The 19,279-nt window shown below is 50.4% G+C and overlaps 1 protein-coding gene across 2 annotated transcripts in view; it reads left to right on the top strand.

Moving 5' to 3' along the window:
* Nucleotides 1-13,935, top strand: part of Znf609 (zinc finger protein 609) — a 117,258-nt gene extending 103,323 nt beyond the window's left edge. For both annotated transcript variants that reach the window (XM_090358197.1, XM_090358196.1), the window contains exons 4-10: nucleotides 2,534-2,621; nucleotides 5,101-7,447; nucleotides 9,633-9,999; nucleotides 12,153-12,328; nucleotides 12,502-12,718; nucleotides 13,395-13,473; nucleotides 13,722-13,935. In XM_090358197.1, the coding sequence (XP_090214323.1) occupies nucleotides 2,534-2,621; nucleotides 5,101-7,447; nucleotides 9,633-9,999; nucleotides 12,153-12,328; nucleotides 12,502-12,718; nucleotides 13,395-13,468 (3,269 nt within the window). In that variant the 3' untranslated portion in view covers nucleotides 13,469-13,473; nucleotides 13,722-13,935. The remainder of the gene's footprint in view (nucleotides 1-2,533; nucleotides 2,622-5,100; nucleotides 7,448-9,632; nucleotides 10,000-12,152; nucleotides 12,329-12,501; nucleotides 12,719-13,394; nucleotides 13,474-13,721) is intronic.
* The last annotated feature ends 5,344 nt before the right edge of the window (nucleotides 13,936-19,279 follow it).

Here is a 19,279-nt window from a genome sequence, read left to right as displayed (position 1 = left end):
GTAAAATAACACAAAAGGGATCAGATACTGGCAGCTAACACGTATAATCCTAGCTACTCGAGAGGCTGACATCTGAGGATTGCAGTAGGAAGCCAGCTCAGACACAAAGTCCATGAGACTTTTGTTTTTTTTTTTTTTTTTTTTTTGCCAGTCCTGGGGCTTGTGCTCAGGGCCTGAGCACTGTCCTTGGGTTGTTTTTGTTTTTTTTTTTTTCAAAGTTAGCTCTCTATCATTTGAGCCACAGCACCACTTCTGGCTTTTTCTGTGTCTGTCGTACCAAGGAATCCATCCCAGGGCTTTACCACTTTACCACTAGGCCACGTTCTAGACCCCTTCATGATTCTCTTATCTCCAATTAATCAGTAAAAATTCAGAAGCAGAGCTGTGGTTCAAAGTGGTGGAGTGCTAGCCTCCAAAAAGCTAAGGGACAGTACCCACACCCTGAGTTCAAGCTCCAGAGCAGTCACAATAATAATAATAGTAATAAAATAATAATGGTAATAATAGTAATAATAATAATAAAACAAAGAGGGTGGCAGGTAATGTAGACTATACCGTTCATGTATTATTCTCAGTTGTATCCTCACCTCTGTCTTGTGTGAAAGTAGTCATGAACAAATTTGGTTATGTTCCAAATGAGCAGCAATATTTGATTATATAATTGGAAAAATTTTAAATAATGTTCTTTTTATTTTTGGGTAACATTAAAAAAATGTTGGCCATGTACCAACAATGGTTCATGACTGTAATTCTAGCTACCCGGTAAGCTAAAATCTGAGGATCATGGTTTCAAGCCAGTCTAGGCAGGAAATTCTGTGAGAATCTTTTTTTTTTTTTTTTTTTTTTTTTTGCCAGTCCTGGGCTTAAGCTCAGGGCCTGAGCACTGTCCTTGGACTTTCTCAAGGCTAGAATTCTTCCACTTGAGCCTCAGCACCACTTCTGGCTTTTTCTAAGTATATGGTAACAAGAAATCGAACCCGGGTCTCCGTGCATGCTAGGCAAGCACTTTACCACTAGGCCAAACTCCCAGTCCTTCTATGAGAATCTTATCTCTTAAACACCAAAAAGCCAAGAATGAAGCTGTGGTAAAAGTGGTAGAGCACTAGCCTTGAGCAAAAGATGCTCGCAGGAACAGCACTCAGATCCTGAGTTCAAGCTCTACCACTGTCACAAAATAAAATAAAATAAAAGGTTAAGCGGGGTGTAGGTGGCTCACGCCTGTAATCCTAGCTACTCAGGAGGCTGAGATCTGAGCATCACAGTTCAAAGCCAGTCTGGGTGCTAAAGTCTGTGAAACTCTTAATCTCCATTTAGCCACCAGAAAACCAGAGCTGCTATAGCTCCAGTAGTAGGGCAGTATCCTTGAGCTGAAGAGCTCAGGGACAGTGCCCAGGCCCAGAGTTCAAGCCCCATGACCAACAAAAAATAAAATTAAAGGTTAAAAATAACCTGACGGTGGGCCAGGAGTTTGGCCTAATGGTAGAGTGCCTGCCTAGCATGCACAAAGACCTGGGTTCGATTCCTGGGTACCACATACATAGAAAGGGCCGGAAGTGGTGCTGTGGCTCAAGTGGCAGAGCTCTAGCCTTAAGAAAGCCCAAGGACAGTGGCTCTGAGTTCAAGCCCTGGGACTGGCAAAAATAAATAAACAACCTGACAGGGCCAGAGCATGGCCTAGTGGTAGAGTACTTGCCTAGCATGGCACGAAGCCCTGGGTTCCATTCCTCCATACCACAAACACAGGAAAAAGCCACAAAAAGTGGTGCTATGGCTCAAGGGGTATAGCACTAGCCTTGAGAAAACCAAGGACAGTGCCCAGGCCCTGAGTTTAAGACCTAGGATGGTAGGGAGGGGGGAGACAAAAAAACTGGCGAGTCAGGTACCAGTAGCTTATTCCTATAATTCTAAGGATCATGGTCCAAAGCTAGCCCATTCAAGGAAGTCCATGAGTTTTTTGTTTTTTTTTTTGTTTTTAGTTGATTGTGGGACTTGAACTCTGGGCCTGGGTGCTGTCCCTGGCCTCTTCAGCTCAAGGCTACCACCCTACCCCTGGGGCCACAGCCCCATTTCGAGCTTTCTAATGGTTAATTGGAGATTAGCATCTCATGGACTTTTTAGTGCCCAGGTGGGCTTTGAACCATGATCTTCAGATCTCAGCCTCCTGAGTAGTTAGGATTACAGAAGCAAGCCACTGGCTGGCCATGAGATTCTTATCTCTAGTTAGCCAGCATAAAGCCAGAAGTGGAGTTGTGGCTCAAGCTTATAGGGAAAAGCTTAGGGACAGCTCCCAGGCACTGAGACATGAAGAGGAAGGAAGAAAAAAAAGGGAGGGAAGGAAAGGAAAAGAACTCTTTGTACATCTTGCCTTGCTAAGGCTCTTAGGTAGCACTGCACTCAGTTTCCATGGAAGTCTGCTCTGTTGGCTCCGGCAAGCCTCTGGCTCTAGCGGAAGTCAGAGTACTTAAATGAAGAATACTCTTTGTCCAAGGCCAACGGAGTTTATGTCTCATGTCTGTGTCCTCTTATTTTCCAGGGATGTTGGTGGTCAACGTGACGTGGAGAAATAAGACGTATGTAGGTACACTTCTTGACTGCACACGGCACGACTGGGCCCCCCCGAGGTGAGCGCTGGGGGCTATCTGCCTTTATCATCGTCAGCCTGCTACTGCTTAGAGTTGTACGTCCACCTCTTACAAATCTAATGTGGAGACAAGAGAAGGCACTATATTTTATTTAAAAAGGATCATTGAATTGTATGTTTAAATGTTTCCTGGGAGGCTCAAGGAATGAGAAGAAATCTGTTCAAAGGCCATGTCTAAAGTTACTCAATTCTGTCTTTCTCCTGTAGTCATTTCAAGTCTAAAGCCATGAAATCTTAACTTTGTATGAATAAGCTGGGGGTGTGACTCAAGCAATAGAGCAGCTGCCTTGCAAATGTGAAGCCCTGGGTTCAAGCCCCCTGACTACCCAAAAAGAGGCCCTTACAAGTGAACAAATATTCATTGATGTATATCTGTATGTTGGTCCTGGTGCCTGAATTCAAGGCCTGGGCTCTGTTCCTGAACTTTTTGTTTTTGTTTTTGTTTTTGTTTTTCCAGTCCTGGGCTTGAGCTCAGGGCCTGAGCACTGTCCTTGGACTTTCTCAAGGCTAGAGCTCTACCACTTAAGCCTCAGCACCATTTCTGGCTTTTTTCTATGCATGTGGTGCCGAGGAATCGAACCCGGGTCTTTATGCATGCTAGGCAAGCACTTTAACCACTAGGCCAAACTCCCCGTCCTGTTCCTGAACTTTTTTGCTCAAGGGTAGCATTCTACCACTTGAACCACAGTCCTACTTCCAACTTTTTGGTGGTTAATTGGAGATAAGCATTTGACAGACTTTCCTACCTGGCTTTGAGCTTTCAATCCTGAGATCTTGCATCTACAAGGCCCTGGGTTAGATTCCCTGATTACTGTTAACTGTATCTGATACTTAGAACTTACTTAGGGCACTCTCGAATGGATGGCTGAATACTTTGTCCTACTTTTACTATTTTTGTAAAATGTGCAGGGGGTGGGGGAGGGGTGGAAAATAAAAAACCACTGGTCTGAAAATACAGCTGGATTTTAGTCATGCCTTGTCACGAATCAACAGTTGTGAGCATGATCAAGTCACTTAGTATGCTTCGCTTCTATTTCCTTGATGATGGTTCTGTTTTGTTTGTTTGGTTTCTTGGTATGCCTCGCTACCCATGTACTCTACCACTTCAGCCGTAACTGCAGCCATCTTTAGTGTTCTCCGAAGCTGAGAACTCAAAGTTTATACCTATAATCTTAACTACCCAGGAGGCTGAAAGAAGAAAGATTGCTATTTTAGGGTAGCCCAAGCAAAAAAGTTTGAGATCCTGTGTTAAAAATAACTAGCAATGGCTGGGAGTTTGGCCTAGTGGTTGAGTGCTTGCCTAGCATGCATAAAGACCCAGGTTCGATTCCTTGGTACCACATACATAGAAAAAAGCCGGAAGTGGTGCTGAGGCTCAAGTGGTAGATCTCTAGCTTTGAGAAAGTCCAAGGACAGTGCTCAGGCCCTGAGCTCAAGCCCAGGACTGGCAAAAGGAAAAACAAAACAAAAAAAAAAACCTGGCAAAATAGACAGGGCTGAGCAGGCTCAGTGGCTCACGCCTATAATCCTAGCTACTCAGGAGGCTAAGATCTGAGGATCGCAGTTCAGAGCCAGTCCATGAAAGTCTCATCTCCCATTAACCACTAGAAAACTGGAAGTGGCACTGTGGCTCAAGGGATAAGGCGGTAGACTTGAGCTGAAGAACTCAGGCACAGCGCACAGGCCTAGAGTTCAAGCCCCACAACTGACCAAAAGAAAAAGACAGGGCTGGAGGCATAACTCAAGTGGTAGAAGGACAGCCAGCAAGTATGAGGCTCTGAATTGAAACTAGTACACCAAAACAAAATAAAATGCAGGTTAAGTCTTGTCTGAATTTATGATTGTTGTATATATCGAATTACAGGTCTGGGGGCTCCACTGGTAGAATGGCTTTTTTTTTTTAAATCATGCATGAGACCTTGGGTTCAGTTCCCCAGTAATATAAAGTAGAAAAACATCTGGGTGCTAGTGGCTCACACCTAATATTATTCTGGATACTCAGGAGGCTGAGATCTGAGGGTTGCATTTCAAAGCCAAACTAGGCAGGAAATTCCATGAGACTCTTACCTCCAATTAACCACAAAAAGAGCTGGTAGTGGAGGATGAAGGGAAAAGAAAATGGGGGTGGCGGGGGAGAGAAGGATGGGAAAAAAAGAGGAGGAGAGAGGGAGTGAACTGCAGGCCGGGTGCATTGTTTCACACCTGTAATTCCAGCGGTTCAGGAAGTGGAGTTCTGGAAGATTGTGGTTCGTGGGCAGCTCGCACAAAAATTTAATGGGTGTGCTTCTCCACAAATGAACCAAACTTAGTGGTTGACCTCTGGGATGTCAGCTACAGGAGGTATTGGTAGAAGATAATAGTCCAAGGCCAGCCCAGACAACTAAAGCAGAAAGGGTAAATAGCTCAGTTGGTGTAAAGCTGTTTCTCTTAATAGTCTCTTGTGTCTGTCCTTTGCCAAGGTTCTGTGACTCCCCCACCAGTGACTTAGAGATGCGCAATGGTCGCGGAAGAGGCAAACGCATGCGTCCCAACAGCAACACGCCCGTCAACGAGGCTGCCACAGCCTCCGACAGCAAAGGGACCACCAGCAGCAGCAAAACGCGAGCGGGAGCCAATAGCAAAGGCCGTCGGGGCAGCCAGAATTCTTCAGAGCACCGCCCACCTGCCAGCAACACCTCTGAAGATGTCAAGGCCAGCCCTTCCTCCGCGAATAAGCGGAAAAATAAGCCCCTTTCAGACATGGAGCTGAACTCTAGCTCAGAGGACTGCAAAGGGAGCAAGCGTGTCCGCACGAATTCCATGGGCTCCGCCACTGGCCCCCTCCCGGGGACCAAGGTGGAACCCACTGTCCTGGACAGAAACTGTCCATCCCCAGTCCTGATCGACTGTCCCCACCCAAACTGCAACAAGAAGTACAAGCACATCAACGGACTGAAGTACCACCAAGCCCACGCCCACACCGATGACGACAGCAAGCCAGAAGCGGACGGCGACAGTGAGTATGGAGAGGAACCCGGCCTCCACGCAGACCTCGGCAGCTGCAACGGTGCATCTGTCTCCCAGAAAGGATCCTTGTCCCCTGCCCGCTCAGCTACCCCCAAAGTCCGGCTCATAGAGCCTCACAGCCCTTCTCCTTCCAGCAAATTCAGCACAAAAAGCCTCTGTAAGAAAAAGTTGAGCGGGGAAGGAGACACAGACCTGGGCGCCTTATCCAACGATGGCTCCGACGACGGCCCCTCCGTAATGGACGAAACAAGCAACGATGCCTTTGAGTCTTTGGAAAGGAAGTGTCTGGAAAAAGAAAAATGTAAAAAGCCCTCTAGTTTGAAACCCGAAAAGATTCCCTCCAAGAGTCTCAAGTCAGCCCGGCCCATCGTCCCTGCCATCCCGCCCCAGCAAATCTACACCTTCCAGGCGGCCACGTTCACAGCTGCCAGCCCAGGCTCCTCCTCCGGCCTGACCACCACCGTGGTCCAAGCCATGCCCAACAGCCCCCAGCTGAAGCCCATTCAGCCCAAGCCCACCGTCATGGGGGAGCCTTTCACCGTCAACCCCGCCCTGACGCCCGCCAAGGACAAGAAGAAGAAAGACAAAAAAAAGAAGGAGTCATCGAAAGAACTGGAAAGCCCACTGACGCCCGGGAAGATGTGCCGAGCAGAAGAAGGCAAAAGCCCCTACAGGGAATCGTCGGGAGAGGGGATTAAAATGGAGGGGCTCCTGAATGGCTCCTCAGACCCCCACCAGAGCCGACTGGCCAGCATCAAGGCGGAAGCAGACAAGATCTACAGCTTCACGGACAATGCCCCCAGCCCTTCCATCGGAGGAGGCAGCAGCCGCCTAGAGAGCGGGACCCCGACCCAGCCCCTGACACCCTTACATGTGGTGACCCAGAACGGAGCCGAAGCCAGCTCGGTGAAAACCAACAGCCCCGCCTACTCCGACATCTCTGATGCCGGGGAGGACGGGGAGGGCAAATTGGACAGCGTCAAATCCAAGGATCCTGAGCAGCTTGTTAAGGAAGGAGCTAAGAAGACGCTTTTCCCCGCTCAGCCGCAGAGCAAAGACTCGCCGTATTACCAAGGCTTTGAGAGTTACTACTCTCCCAGTTACGCGCAGTCCAGCCCCGGGGCTCTGAACTCTGGCAGCCAGGCAGGAGTAGAGAGCCAGGCCCTAAAGACAAAAAAGGATGAGGAGCCTGAAAGCATAGAGGGGAAAGTGAAGAGCGATGCCTGCGAGGACAAAAAATCAGAGCTGAGCAGCTCCAGTCAGCAGCCGTCTGTCATCCAGCAGCGCCCCAACATGTACATGCAGTCCCTGTACTACAACCAGTATGCCTACGTGCCCCCGTATGGCTACAGCGACCAGAGCTACCACACCCACCTCCTGAGCACGAGCACCGCCTACCGACAGCAGTATGAAGAACAACAGAAACGCCAGAACCTGGAGCAGCAGCAGCAGCGGGGACTGGACAAGAAGGCAGATTTGGGCCTGAAGGAGCGAGAGGCAGCACTCAAGGAAGAATGGAAGCAAAAGCCGTCCATCCCACCAACTCTCACCAAGGCCCCCAGCCTTACAGACCTGGTGAAGTCAGGACCCAGCAAGGCCAAAGAGCCAGGGGCTGACCCTGCCAAGTCAGTCATCATTCCCAAGTTAGACGACTCGTCCAAACTTCCCAGCCAGGCCCCGGAAGGTCTCAAAGTGAAGCTCAGTGAAACCAGCCACCTAAGCAAGGAGTCCTCCGAAGCTAAGACAGGCACTGAGTGCAGTCGGCAGGCCGAGGTGGATCCAATCCTCTGGTATCGACAGGTAACGATTGCTGTGGTAGGACCTGGGGCTGCTGTTTGCTGAACTGTCTCCCTCATAAATCAGGGCTGTCTTCATGTAGAAATTGCAAGGAATTAATATTAATAGGGCAGTTATATAATTTTAAGAGTTCTTTGCCTTCATGAACTTCTTTAAAAACACTTTTAGCCAGGCACGGGTGGCTGTAATTCTGTAATTCTGGCTTCTTAAAAGGTGAAATCCAGAGGAACGCCATTCAAAGCCAGCCAAGACAGAAAAGACCATGAGACTACATCTCCAAAAGAACCAGTTAAAAGTTGATGTGGGGCCGGGAGTTTGGCCTAGTGGTAGAGTGCTTGCCTAGCATGCACAAAGACCTGGGTTCGATTCCTCGGTACCACATACATAGAAAAAAGCCAGAAGTGATGCTGAGGCTCAAGTGGTAGAGCTCTAGCCTTGAGAAAGTCCAAGGGCAGTGCTCAGGCCCTGAGCTCAAGCCCAGGACTGGCAAAAAAAAAAAAAAAAAAAAAAAAAGCTGGTGTGGAGCTATGGCTGAAGTGGTAGAACACCAGCCAAATGAGCAAACATAAGCATAAGACCCTGAAGTTTAAACTTCAGTGTGGGGGAAGGGTGTAAAAAAAAGGTGGGAAGGGAGGGAAGGAAAGAAAACAAAACAATTTTACTTCCATAAAAGCTGTTTTTTTTCTAGCCAAGTGCTGATGGCTCACACCTGTAATCCTAGCTACTCAGGAGGCTGAGATCTAAGAACCACAATTGGAAGGCAGCCAGGGCAGGAAAATCCACAGGCACATTCTATTCTCTCCAGCTAACGACCAAAACCCCACAAGTAGAGCTATGGCTTGAGTGATAGAGAGCTAGTTTTTGTTGTTTTGAGGGATGTTTTGGGTTTTTTGCGGGGTGGGGGGGGGCTCAAGAATAGACCCCTTTTCAGGCCCTAGGACTGGCACCATAGTTACAAACAAGAAAGGCTCAGATTAGCCAGGCACTAAGTAGCTGACACCTGTAATCCTAGCTGCTTAAGAGTATGGGATCTGAGGACTGAGGTTTGACGCCACCAAAATGTTCAAAGTGGAGATATGGCTCAAGGAACGGCTCTAGCCTTATGCAAGGAAAAAAAAAGCTCAGAGATAGTGCCTAGACCCAGAGTTCAAGTTCTAGCACTAACGCAAAAGAAGAAAAAAGGCCCACATAACTTAGCTTACTTTGTTCAAGGTTTGTTGAGAGTTTGCTGGGAAAGCTAGCCAGAATCCCCCAGTGTCCTGATTCCAAGTCCATTGTTCCATGCCCTCTTTGAGTCTCATGGAATGAATTCGTGGTGATTGCTTAGTTCCTTTTTGTTGTTGTTGGTCTTAGGGCTTGAACTCTAGGCCTGGGCGCTAGCCCAGAGCGCTTCAGCTCAAGGCTATCGCTCTACCCCTTGAGCCCCATCACCACTTCCAGTTTTCTGGTGGTTAATTAGAGATAACCAATTGGAGATAAACCAAGCTGTGTTTGAACTACGATCCTCAGATCTCAGCCTCCTGAATAGCTAGGATTACAAGTGTGAGCCACCGGCACCCAGCTTCAGTTCTTTCTTGTTCTGGTATTGTTAGAACCTGTACAGTTTCTTGATCTGCTCTGAGGTCTGTGAATGTCCTCCCTTCTCTTCTGATGCGACCGTCCTAGCCCTCCTGTGACCCGGAGCAGCGATGGCGCTGGAACATTAGGATGGCAAAAGCGCCTCCAGTCCCGCACGTGTGGTCCCAGCATGCTTGTTCCCACCCCGAGAAGCTGGGGTGGATTTTTTTGCGTGTGTTATGGGTCATAAACTCAAGGCCCTGAGCTTTCACACTCCAGGCAAGTGCTCTCTCCCTTGAGCCACAGCTCCACTTCCCGTTTCCCGATGGTTAATTGGAGGTGAGAGCCTCACAGACTTTCCTGCCCCAGCTGGCTTTGAACCATGATCCTCAGAGCTCGCCTCCTGTGTGGCTAGGATTGCAGATGCCCAGCCGTTGTTCTTTTCTCTCTCTGCGTGTGTTTGCTTGGGGGAGGGGGTGGGTGCTCTTGAAGCAGAATTCGATTGTACACAAGGGTCTGCGGGAGCCCGGGTGTCTAGTAATTGTTCCTGTTTTTCAAAGCCCAAGGTCCGGGTATATCTGTCTCTGTCACTTGTGTACAATAGTCAGCATTCGTTCTGTGGTTGTTGTAGGAGGCAGAGCCCAGGATGTGGACATACGTTTATCCTGCCAAGTACTCAGACATCAAGTCAGAGGACGAGCGGTGGAAAGAGGAGCGGGACCGCAAGTTGAAGGAGGAGAGAAGTCGGAGTAAGGACTCTGTCCCCAAGGAGGATGGGAAAGAAAGCACAAGTGGCGACTGCAAGCTGCCCACATCTGAGGAGTCCCGCCTGGGGAGCAAGGAGCCCCGACCAAGTGTCCACGTGCCCGTGTCCTCCCCGCTCCCCCAGCACCAGTCCTACATCCCTTACATGCACGGCTACTCCTACAGCCAGTCCTACGACCCCAACCACCCCAGCTACCGAGGCATGCCTGCCGTGATGATGCAGAACTACCCAGGTACCGCCCCTTGCACTGGGAGGGGAGATTGCAAATCCAGGGTTTTGTTGCACAGTGGGGCTGGGTCGGATGAACGGCCCTTCTTTGAATATGCACCACAGCTAACACATAGCTTCCCCCCACACATACACACGCATGCACGCATGCGCGCGCGCGCGCTTGGACCCAGGACCTGGACACTGCACCCGAGTCTTTTTGCTGAAGGCTAGCCTCTACCACTTGAGTCACAGGTCCACTTCCAGTTTTCAGTGGTTAACTGGAGATGAATCTCATGGACTTTCCTGCCCATTCTGGCTTGGAACCGAGGTCTCCAGATCTCAGCCTCTTGAGTAACTAGGATTACAGGCGTGAGCCAACCGTTTCCAGCCCATCCCTCCATTTTATATTTTATTTTTTAGCTTTTCAGCCTACATTTTGCAGTGTAAGGAATACAAAGGAAGTAGGGAAGGAAAAGACAAATTTCCTCCACTTAAGGATCTTACAACTTAATTATAGCAGAAGAGACACATGGAACAAATAAAACTGAAACAAGAACAGTGCGTGGATTTAGCTAGCTGTAAGATCATGCTCAGCTTATGAGGTCTGAACAGTTTGAAGTCGAATCCGGAGAATGTCTGGCTGGGTCCAGCTAGAGGAGGATGAGCTCTTTATGCTGCTGTCAGTGAGTTGCAGTGGGGGCAGAAAGGGGGATTTGCATGGTTTTTGTTGTTGTTTGTTTGTTTTTAAAAAAAAACTCAATAGAACAAAATGTTCTTCAGCTCTGCTGGCTGATGCCACGTGGTACTCTTCTGGAGCCAAAAGTGCACTTCTGTCTCATGTAGTTTTTATTTTCATGCATAATTATACATATTTATGTGGTATTGCAACATGTGCATAGCATGCTTGCATGGAAATCAGGATAAATATTTCCCTCTTTTTTTCTTCATTAATGTTTGGAGCCTTTGGGTTCCTGTACTTCTAAGTCATTTTTTTTTTTTGGCCAGTCCTGGGCTTGAGCTCAGGGCCTGAGCACTGTCCTTGGACTTTCTCAAGGCTAGAGCTCTACCACTTGAGCCTCAGCACCACTTCCAGCTTTTTTCTATGTATGTGGCATCGAGGAATTGAACCCAGGTCTTCAGGCATGCTAGGCAAGCACTCTACCACTACGCCAAACTCCCAGCCCCTACGTCTAAGTCTTTTAAAGTATCTCCAGGTTACGGTGGAACCCTAGAGCTCATTCTCCAGCCTCTAGTGATCACGAGGACTACATTGTGATCACCGTGGCACCCACTTCCTCCTCGCGCTCCCAGCCCTCTACAGCATCGACAGGACGAGTACTTCAAACAAGGAAACCATCACCAGTTGCCAGTAGCTCATCCCTATAGTCCTAGTTACTCAAGAAGCTGAGATCTGAGAACCACAGTTTGAAGCCAGCCTAGGCAGACAAATTGTTGAGTCTTATTTACAGTGAAACAGCAAAAAACTGCCAGTTGGAAGCATGGCTCAAGTATTAAGAGTGCCAGCTGTGAGGCTGGGAGCACGGCCTGTGGTGGAGTGCTTGCCTAGCATGCACAAAGCCTTGGGTTCCATTCCTTGGTGCCACATCCACAGAGAAAAGGCCAGTAGTGGTGTGTGGCTCACGTGGTAGAGCTCTAGCCTTGAGAAAGCCCAAGGACAGTGCCTACGCCCTGAGTTCAAGCCCCGGGACTGGCATAAAAAAAGTGCCAGCTGTGAGCAAGGAATGAGACTGTGAGGACTTGAGTTGAATCCCCAGTATCTGCTCTGGTCCAGACACCATTTGGGGCAATTGTGCACTTTTTTTCTCTCTTTTTGAGACAGAGTCTGGCTGTGTAACCCAGAATGGCCCTGAATTCACAGTATTCTTGCCTCAACATCGTGAGTGTTATAAGAATATGATACGAGGCCTCAGATTGTAAGAATACAATAGTAGGCCTGGCTTCACCTCATCTTTTAGTTATTCTGGTATTGATATTCTCATTTTGACAAAGCAAACTCAAAAGGGTTATTCATTTACTTAGGGTTCCCCAGTTGTCTCAGAGGTAAGGTTGAGCCCAAGGCCATCTGACCCCTAATCTGTGCCTGTAGGGCCAGTAGCTCCCCAGCAGTCTCTTCTGCCCTCTCCTCTCTGTAACTGGCTCTGTCTCCTCCCATAGGTTCCTACTTGCCTTCCAGCTACTCTTTCTCCCCGTATGGCAGCAAGGTCTCAGGTGGTGAAGATGTGGACAAGGCTCGAGCCAGCCCCAGCGTCGGCTGTAAATCAGGCTCCGAATCCAAAGCTCTGGACATCCTGCAGCAGCACGCCAGCCACTACAAGAGCAAATCCCCGACGGTAAGGAAGCTGTTGCAACTGCCTTTCACCCAGACACCCAGAAGACCAGACCCCGGGGTCCCGCCCCAACACCCTTTAGCTTGCATTTTTAGGGAATACTAATGTACAGCCCTGCACATGTCACTCACTTGCCTGTCTCACTAGAACGCTTTTGTGTCTCCTTTCCTTCACAGATAAGTGATAAAACATCTCAGGAGCGAGATCGGGGAGGCTGTGGGGTGGTTGGGGGCAGCGGCAGCTGTGGTGGCATCAGTGGATCTGGAGGGGGTGATCGGGGCGGGGACCGGCCTCGCACCTCCCCTTCCCAGCGCCTGATGTCCACGCACCACCACCACCACCACTTGGGGTACTCGCTACTCCCAGCACAGTACAACCTACCATACGCAGCAGGTGAGTCTCTCCCCGGCGCCGGCTTCTGCCTTTCCATGGCAGTACCCATTGCAGTCTCCTCTCCACTGGAGTCTTGGTTGGGTCTGGAGGCATAACTCAGGTGGTAAAGTACCAGCCAATGAGTGAAAGTATCAGACTGAGTTTCGGTCCCAGTCTCAGCCCAAAATAGCAGCTTTTCTCTGCCCAAGTTTCTAGTCCATCCAGAAGCCCAGCCTCCCGCAGCAGCCTTAAAGCACGCTCGCTCCCGCCACTTCGGGAACTCTCAGACTCCTCCAGAATTGTGCCTTGACTAAGGAACAGCTGCTCCTTCCACCAAGGAGAAACAAGCAGGTGCCACGCAGAACTGGAAGCCAGGTGCCAGGTGCCGGCGGCTGAAGCCTGTAAACCTAGCTACTCAGGGGCTTGAGAGCGGAAGATCATGGTTTCAAAGCCAGCCTGGGCAGATAAATCTGAGACTCTTTCCTCCACTGACCACCAAAGAGCTGGATGTGGGGATGTGGCTCCTGGATCTAATCAAGTAGCAGGGTTTGTTTTGTTTTGTTTGTTCCTGTCAGCACCTGAAATTCAATGGAGCTCAGAATCAAAGGGGGAGCCTCCTCCCCACACCTAACAGGGCGCAAGGGGAAGTGTGAATGTTTGCCCAGTGCCTCACTAACACATCTTCCTGTTCTCCTAGGGCTTTCTTCTACAGCTATTGTTGCCAGCCAGCAAGGCTCAACTCCCTCCCTCTACCCACCTCCCCGGAGGTGAAAACGGTAAGCAACTTCTGTGACTGAACAGGAATAGCATAGCCCCGGCTCCCAGAATACCTGTGGACCAGCGAGGGATCTAAGTGCAGGGCCTGGCGAGGTGAAGCACTGACCAAACCTCCCATCCAAACTACCGGGGACGCTGTGTGCGGGGGGTGCCCCGCGCTGACCCCCCTCACAGTTCCTTTCCTTAGAGCGCCATCTTGTGGTTGTGCAATTCCAGGTGGCGAACCTGACCCATGTTTCCCTTGCAGACAACCAAGTGCCCGGATTCAAGTCAGCATCAGAGGCCAGACTGGCTCACCCACGGAGGTGCTGGAGGTGCTGTTCAGACATCAGTTAAATGGTGTAGAGCGTCCTGTTGGCCGATTCCACCATGACCGAAGGCAGCCCCTTGACCACCTTGCCTCCGCCAGACCCCTGGACTCCCCGGTACTTGGCAAAAAATATTTATTCTCTCAGCCACAATCACGACTGTTGTGGCCTCTGTGGAGATGAAGGTTTGGGGAACAACTAGGGGAATATGGCCTCGTCCCAGAGAAGTCACTGCTCTTTTCTCCAAGCCCCTGGTCTGCTGTCAGGGTACCATCACTCCGCCCCAGCTCCAGGAGGGACCCCCCCACCCCCCAAGCACTGGGTAAAGCCTGAAGACAGCACAGCGGCCATATCCCTCTGTCATTAGCACCATCACCAGATTCTGCATCTCCCCAGTGGCTCCGGCCCTGGGAACTGACAGCGTGTTGGAGGAATTAGAATCTCAGGAAAGAAATCGGGGGCCATTTTCTCTCATTGTGAAGACAAGGTCTTCAGCCATGGAGACTTCGCCCTCTCCCATGAGCACATTGAGCTCAGCACCTAGTCTGGAAAGGAAGACCCAAGGCACCTGTCCTCCTCCCACAGCCTTGCGCTTCCTTTCAGGCACAGGTCAGGGGTTCCAGCCCAGCCCAGGGCTCCCCAGGGGTGCTGGAAGTAAGCTGGAGTGGAGACACAAATGGAGTGTGTAAAACTGAACCTGCTTCCCCACCAAGCCCTGCTGTTCTGTCCTCCCGGCTCCTTGCCCTCCCCCCATCTCCTCCCCCCTGCCCCCTCGGTGCCTTCCCTAAGGGCGTCCCCACATCCATCTCACCTCCTCTTTCCCAGCGCTTGGCTCTTCAGACTCAGGCAGTAAAAGAACTCCCTGGTGGAGGGGGCACCGTGGAGTCTGCCAGGTCACCTTAGGGCAAGGCCCGCAGGCAGGAGGGGGAGCACCCTGTCGTCCTCGGAGATGGCCAGTCTATCAGCCATCCGAACATCTTCCTCATTTAGCGCCAGAAATGTACACAGCCCAGTCCTTCCGTCTGCAAGTACATGCTCGGCATGTATTTCAACCCACAGCCTTCCCGTGTGCCGATGGCGTGTTTTTGTACCACACACACGTGTTTTAGGGGCCGGTCTCACGAGGTGGTGTTCCTTAGACCCTTCAATAACACATCGAGCGTTACTTATGGAGCCTAGAGTGGACTCGGTGAGCCACGCTTCTGAGGCAGAAAACGTTGCTCTGCTCTTAGAGATGTGTTAGAAAGCCGTGTGCACTGGGAGAGTGATTCCAAAAGTGAGCGTTCAAGAGCAGGAAGTGGCAAAGGGGGGATGGGGAGAAATAAGCACAGTGCGGGGAGAGGGGCGCTCCACCTCATTTGTCCAAGAGCCCTTCCAGCCCACAGGCCTTCCTCTACGTCTCCATGTTGTTTTTGTTCACGTTGGGTTCTGAGTCCTCCCGAAGCTCCCCTTCTCTTCAGCCGGTGGCAGGGCAGCTCGCTGCTCCTCCTCCATCATCCTTCCTGCCTCTTGCCAGCCAGCAGATGAAATGGTCACTGGCATGAGTTTGTTGGGGCAGTAGCTTTCCGGTGGCTTTTCCTTGGATGTAGCTGGGGTGGACATGTCCACCCCTCCTAACCCCAGGGTGACTGCCTCTAGGCCCAGTTAGACCCCCCCAGGCCCCATCTCCACGGCTGCTGTGTGTGTTGTGTGTGGCGCTGGCCCACAGCGTGCTCTGTACATATTGTAAAGAAAGTGTTGGAGTACTTTTTGTCACGGGGAAGGCACGGCCCCACATTCCTGCCATCTCCACTTCATTCTGGAACAGAGAGGAGGAACTTCCGTATTTGCAGGACACCTTGAGGTCTGCAGAAGGGAACAGCTGTTTCTTTTTATTATTATTCTTACTTTAAAAAGCATTTGGCTCATGGATCTTATATCCAACTCTCCCTTCGGAGAGTAGGAGCTGCCCACAGCAGGTAGCCACAATGGCAGAATGCCTTAGGCCCCTTCTCTCCACCCGGTCCCCAATCCATCCCTGAGAGTCATGAAGCAGCAGGAGCTGTGGAGAGGCCCAACAAGTGCCCAGTGAGGTTTGCTGTCTGCCTCCAGCTTCTCACACAGGAGAAAGACAATTCCAGGGGTGTCCTGGTGACCCCATGACCTGGATCCCCATTCCACTTGACAGGCAAAGACTGGATAAGGTTGCTGCTAAGGGCTTAGGCGCCAAACCGAGCCTCTCCCCGAGCCATGGCCCTCACAGCAATTTCGGGGGTCTCTGGGGGGGAGCTATAGGAAAGGAGGGCCTCATCCCTAGAGCTACTCTCTAGGAATCCCCTCTGCTTCTCCCTCATATATGGCGGGCCGGCTCCCTTCATCCCTTTCTCCACCTTACCCATGTGTGAAGTCTCCTCCCATCTTCTCCACACATCTCAAGGTCAAAGCATCACGTGTGGAAGGGTAAAGAGGGCGCACCAGAAAAGGGAATGGGCTTTTTGGATCTCCTCTCCAGCTAGGGGCTTGGAGGACTTGGCTTCAAGATTGGGGCTTAAGGATGCAGGACTAGAGAAGTGTGCACAGGCTTTAAGGCCCTCCTATGTCACTCACTACCCATATACCCTCTCACCATCCTTGTGTCTACTCTGATGCCCCCGATTCAACTGGGCAGCTAGTTGGCCCCATAATCTTGGGCCTGTCATTTATTACCAGGGCATCCCAGGAAGCTTTCCAGTGATCCCCTGCCTCAGGCCCCTCCCAGGGCCCTCCCGGCCCCTCCTGCCCCAGCCCACCCGCTTGCCTTGGTGCTCAGCCCTCCCACTGGGAGCAGGTTGGGGCAAGCTGGAGGCCCGGGCTGGAGGGGCACATGTTGCTGTTCATAGCTTTTGTTCCATTGGCGTTGCTCTGTTGGATTTGATTTCAGTCTTCCTGATTCTTTCCTTCTGTAAAGTGTACATTACCAAGTTCCTTGTTTTTTTTATATATATATAAATATATATATATATAAATATATATACAAACTGTACTCTTTTTGCCTTTGTACACTCAGGCAAGAAGAGAAAATAAATCTTTTTAAGAGACAATCACAAATCTGTGAGGGCTGCTGGTTATTTCTCCTGGAGCGTGCTGCTGGCTGTCTCCTCCCTTCTCCCCACCTTTCCTGGCTAATAGCACATGGCAGTGTCCAGACTACCTGCCCCGGGGCCCTTTGCTGCCCACATTTGTCTTCTGGCTTGGCCCCTGGGCTTAGGTGAGAAGCTTCATCCCATGCCCTGGCCTCTCCTCGGATCCCGTTCACCAGCGTGGCTTTGGAAGAGGCCCTGGCTGTCAACACCGACTGTGAAAGCATGCAGCTGAAAACACAGCCTTAGAGCTGCCTGGGCGTTCACACGTGCTATTTAGGAAAGAGTGGGAGACTCTTCCCCCGACTGCCACCTAGAGAGCAGACCATTCCTGCCTGCCTGGGGACCCCATCAGAAGAAGGGCGAAGGGTTTAGGAGTCGAGAGCATTAGGTCAACTTCAGAGCCCAGCCAAACCGTCACCCTTCCTTTCCCCCTCCTCCACCTTCTTCCTCCCGTCTTTTCCCTTTGTCTCTACTTCTTTTTCTTAATTGGCTTTGGAATTGAAGTATATTTTTAAATTATTTGTTGTATTTATTAAATAAAGTTTTTAATGTCCCTGTTCTTAAATTTAGACTTAGTTTGCCTTTCACATACCTCCCCAATACCTACCACCCTTAGAAATATTTTTTAACTGAAGTGTAGCCTTTGAGTCTTTAGAGTCTACCCTCTCCCCACTACCCCATGGACCCCCGACCCCTTCTCTCCCCCCCCCCCCCCCCCCCCCGCCTCTCTCTTTTTGGTGAAAGGAAAATCTTGACTTAGGCACCTGGGTTTTCTAATTCAGCCCTTCTAACTCTGGCTGTGTTGAGCAGGATCCGCCAGCAGATGGCAGCAGAATCTCCCGTGAATCTCCCGTGTTTTCTGGAGAAACAAAGTGAAGGATTTTTTTTTTTTTTTAATTCCTGTGTACTTGTAGATTTGTTGGGGTTTATATCTTATTTCTGATCTGCCTACCTACCACTCTTGAGCTGCCTCTAGAAAAGTCATCTCTCAGTATAGGGCATCTTCAAGCCATCCTGATTCAAGTGCACGTGTGAACGTCTAAACGTCGAGTCCTAGACTTTCTCTAAGCCTTGTGAGGAGTGGGGGTGCTGAGCTGCTGTGAATGATTACCAGGAGCCCGGGCTCCACAGAGAAACTGAAGAGGGAGTCAACAACTGTAAATCTCCAGGAAGCAGAACATACCGTCACTCCAGTAAAAGGCAGGAGCAAAGGGCAACTTTGACAAGAGACTGAGGAAAACAAAAGGGATTCCGTCTCCCGTAGTGATACCAAAGGTCCAGAAGATGAGCTGCAAAAAGAGGAAACTAACATAGGAAAGGTGTCTGCTACTTTCTTCAAAGAGCTCAGAAACTATGTGGTAGGCTGCTCCGTGCACAAGCCAGCCTTCCTGGAAGAAGCTGGTGAATGTGAGTCTGTCTGGGGGACTCCATACCTCACAGCAGACCGCGGCCCCAGAGACTGGCCAGTTTTCCTGTGCTGTCCATGGCTGCCTCCTCCTGAAAAACATGTCTCACAGACATAATGCAGTCAGTCAGGCTCTGGTAGTGGTAGGAAGTTGGTCCTGATACAAGAATAAAGAACAGACCAACCACAACTTTAAATCAGTTTATTGACACAATAACATAACACACTTGCCGCCTCCCTGACACCCCACTCCCTTCACCCAATCCAGATCTCCTCCCCCTTTCTCCTCCCCTTACCACAAGCTGTTCAGTGAAAACAGAAAAAGCTGGGCCACTTTCACCCCCAAAACCTACCTCTAAGGCCCTGCAAAGCAGGGTCACAGGCACTGCTCAGGCCTGTTGTGGAGGCAGTGAGCACTGTGCTTGGTTGGCAGAGGCATCCGGCCTCTAAGAACCGAGTCCCTCACGGCTTCCTCGTAACTTTAGGAAGGAGACCTCAGGAGCAAGAACCCTTAGTGGTCATCGGAGAAGTGGAATTTGGCTTTCCATAAGGCTCAGGCACCCCTAAAAAAGCCCCAGTAAGTGGGAGTGAACTTCAGTCCCTCTATTTCAAATGCACTGGTAACACTGAACAGATGAAGCCAGCTTAACCAAATGCTAGAATAACACTAAGCTGTAAAGGAGGGAGTCGGACCTGCGTACGCCAGGCTGCACCCAGATGCACACAGAGAAGCCCGGGTGCAGTGTTAAAAAACTAACCCAGGGACACTACCCAAGAGCCCCTGGGGTGACAGGAAGCAAAGGAAGAAAATATGAAGTCTTAAAAAATCCAAAATCAAAGTCCAACAACAGGGGGACCTGGGCCTGCCGCTGCTGCGTCAGCCCTCCAGGCCCGGGCCCCAGAGGCAGACAGTCCCTCCCGTCGCTCGTGTCCTCCCCTAGGCTACATAGAGCACGTCACACAGCGCAAGTTAAAAAGCTTCTACTGCCAG

This window comes from Megascapheus bottae, chromosome 25, assembly GCF_031878675.1.
Source record: "Megascapheus bottae isolate mThoBot1 chromosome 25, mThoBot2.hap1, whole genome shotgun sequence".
NCBI lineage: Eukaryota > Metazoa > Chordata > Mammalia > Rodentia > Geomyidae > Megascapheus > Megascapheus bottae.
Note: the sequence above shows the minus strand (reverse complement) of the source record. Positions and strands in the feature narration are given on the sequence as shown.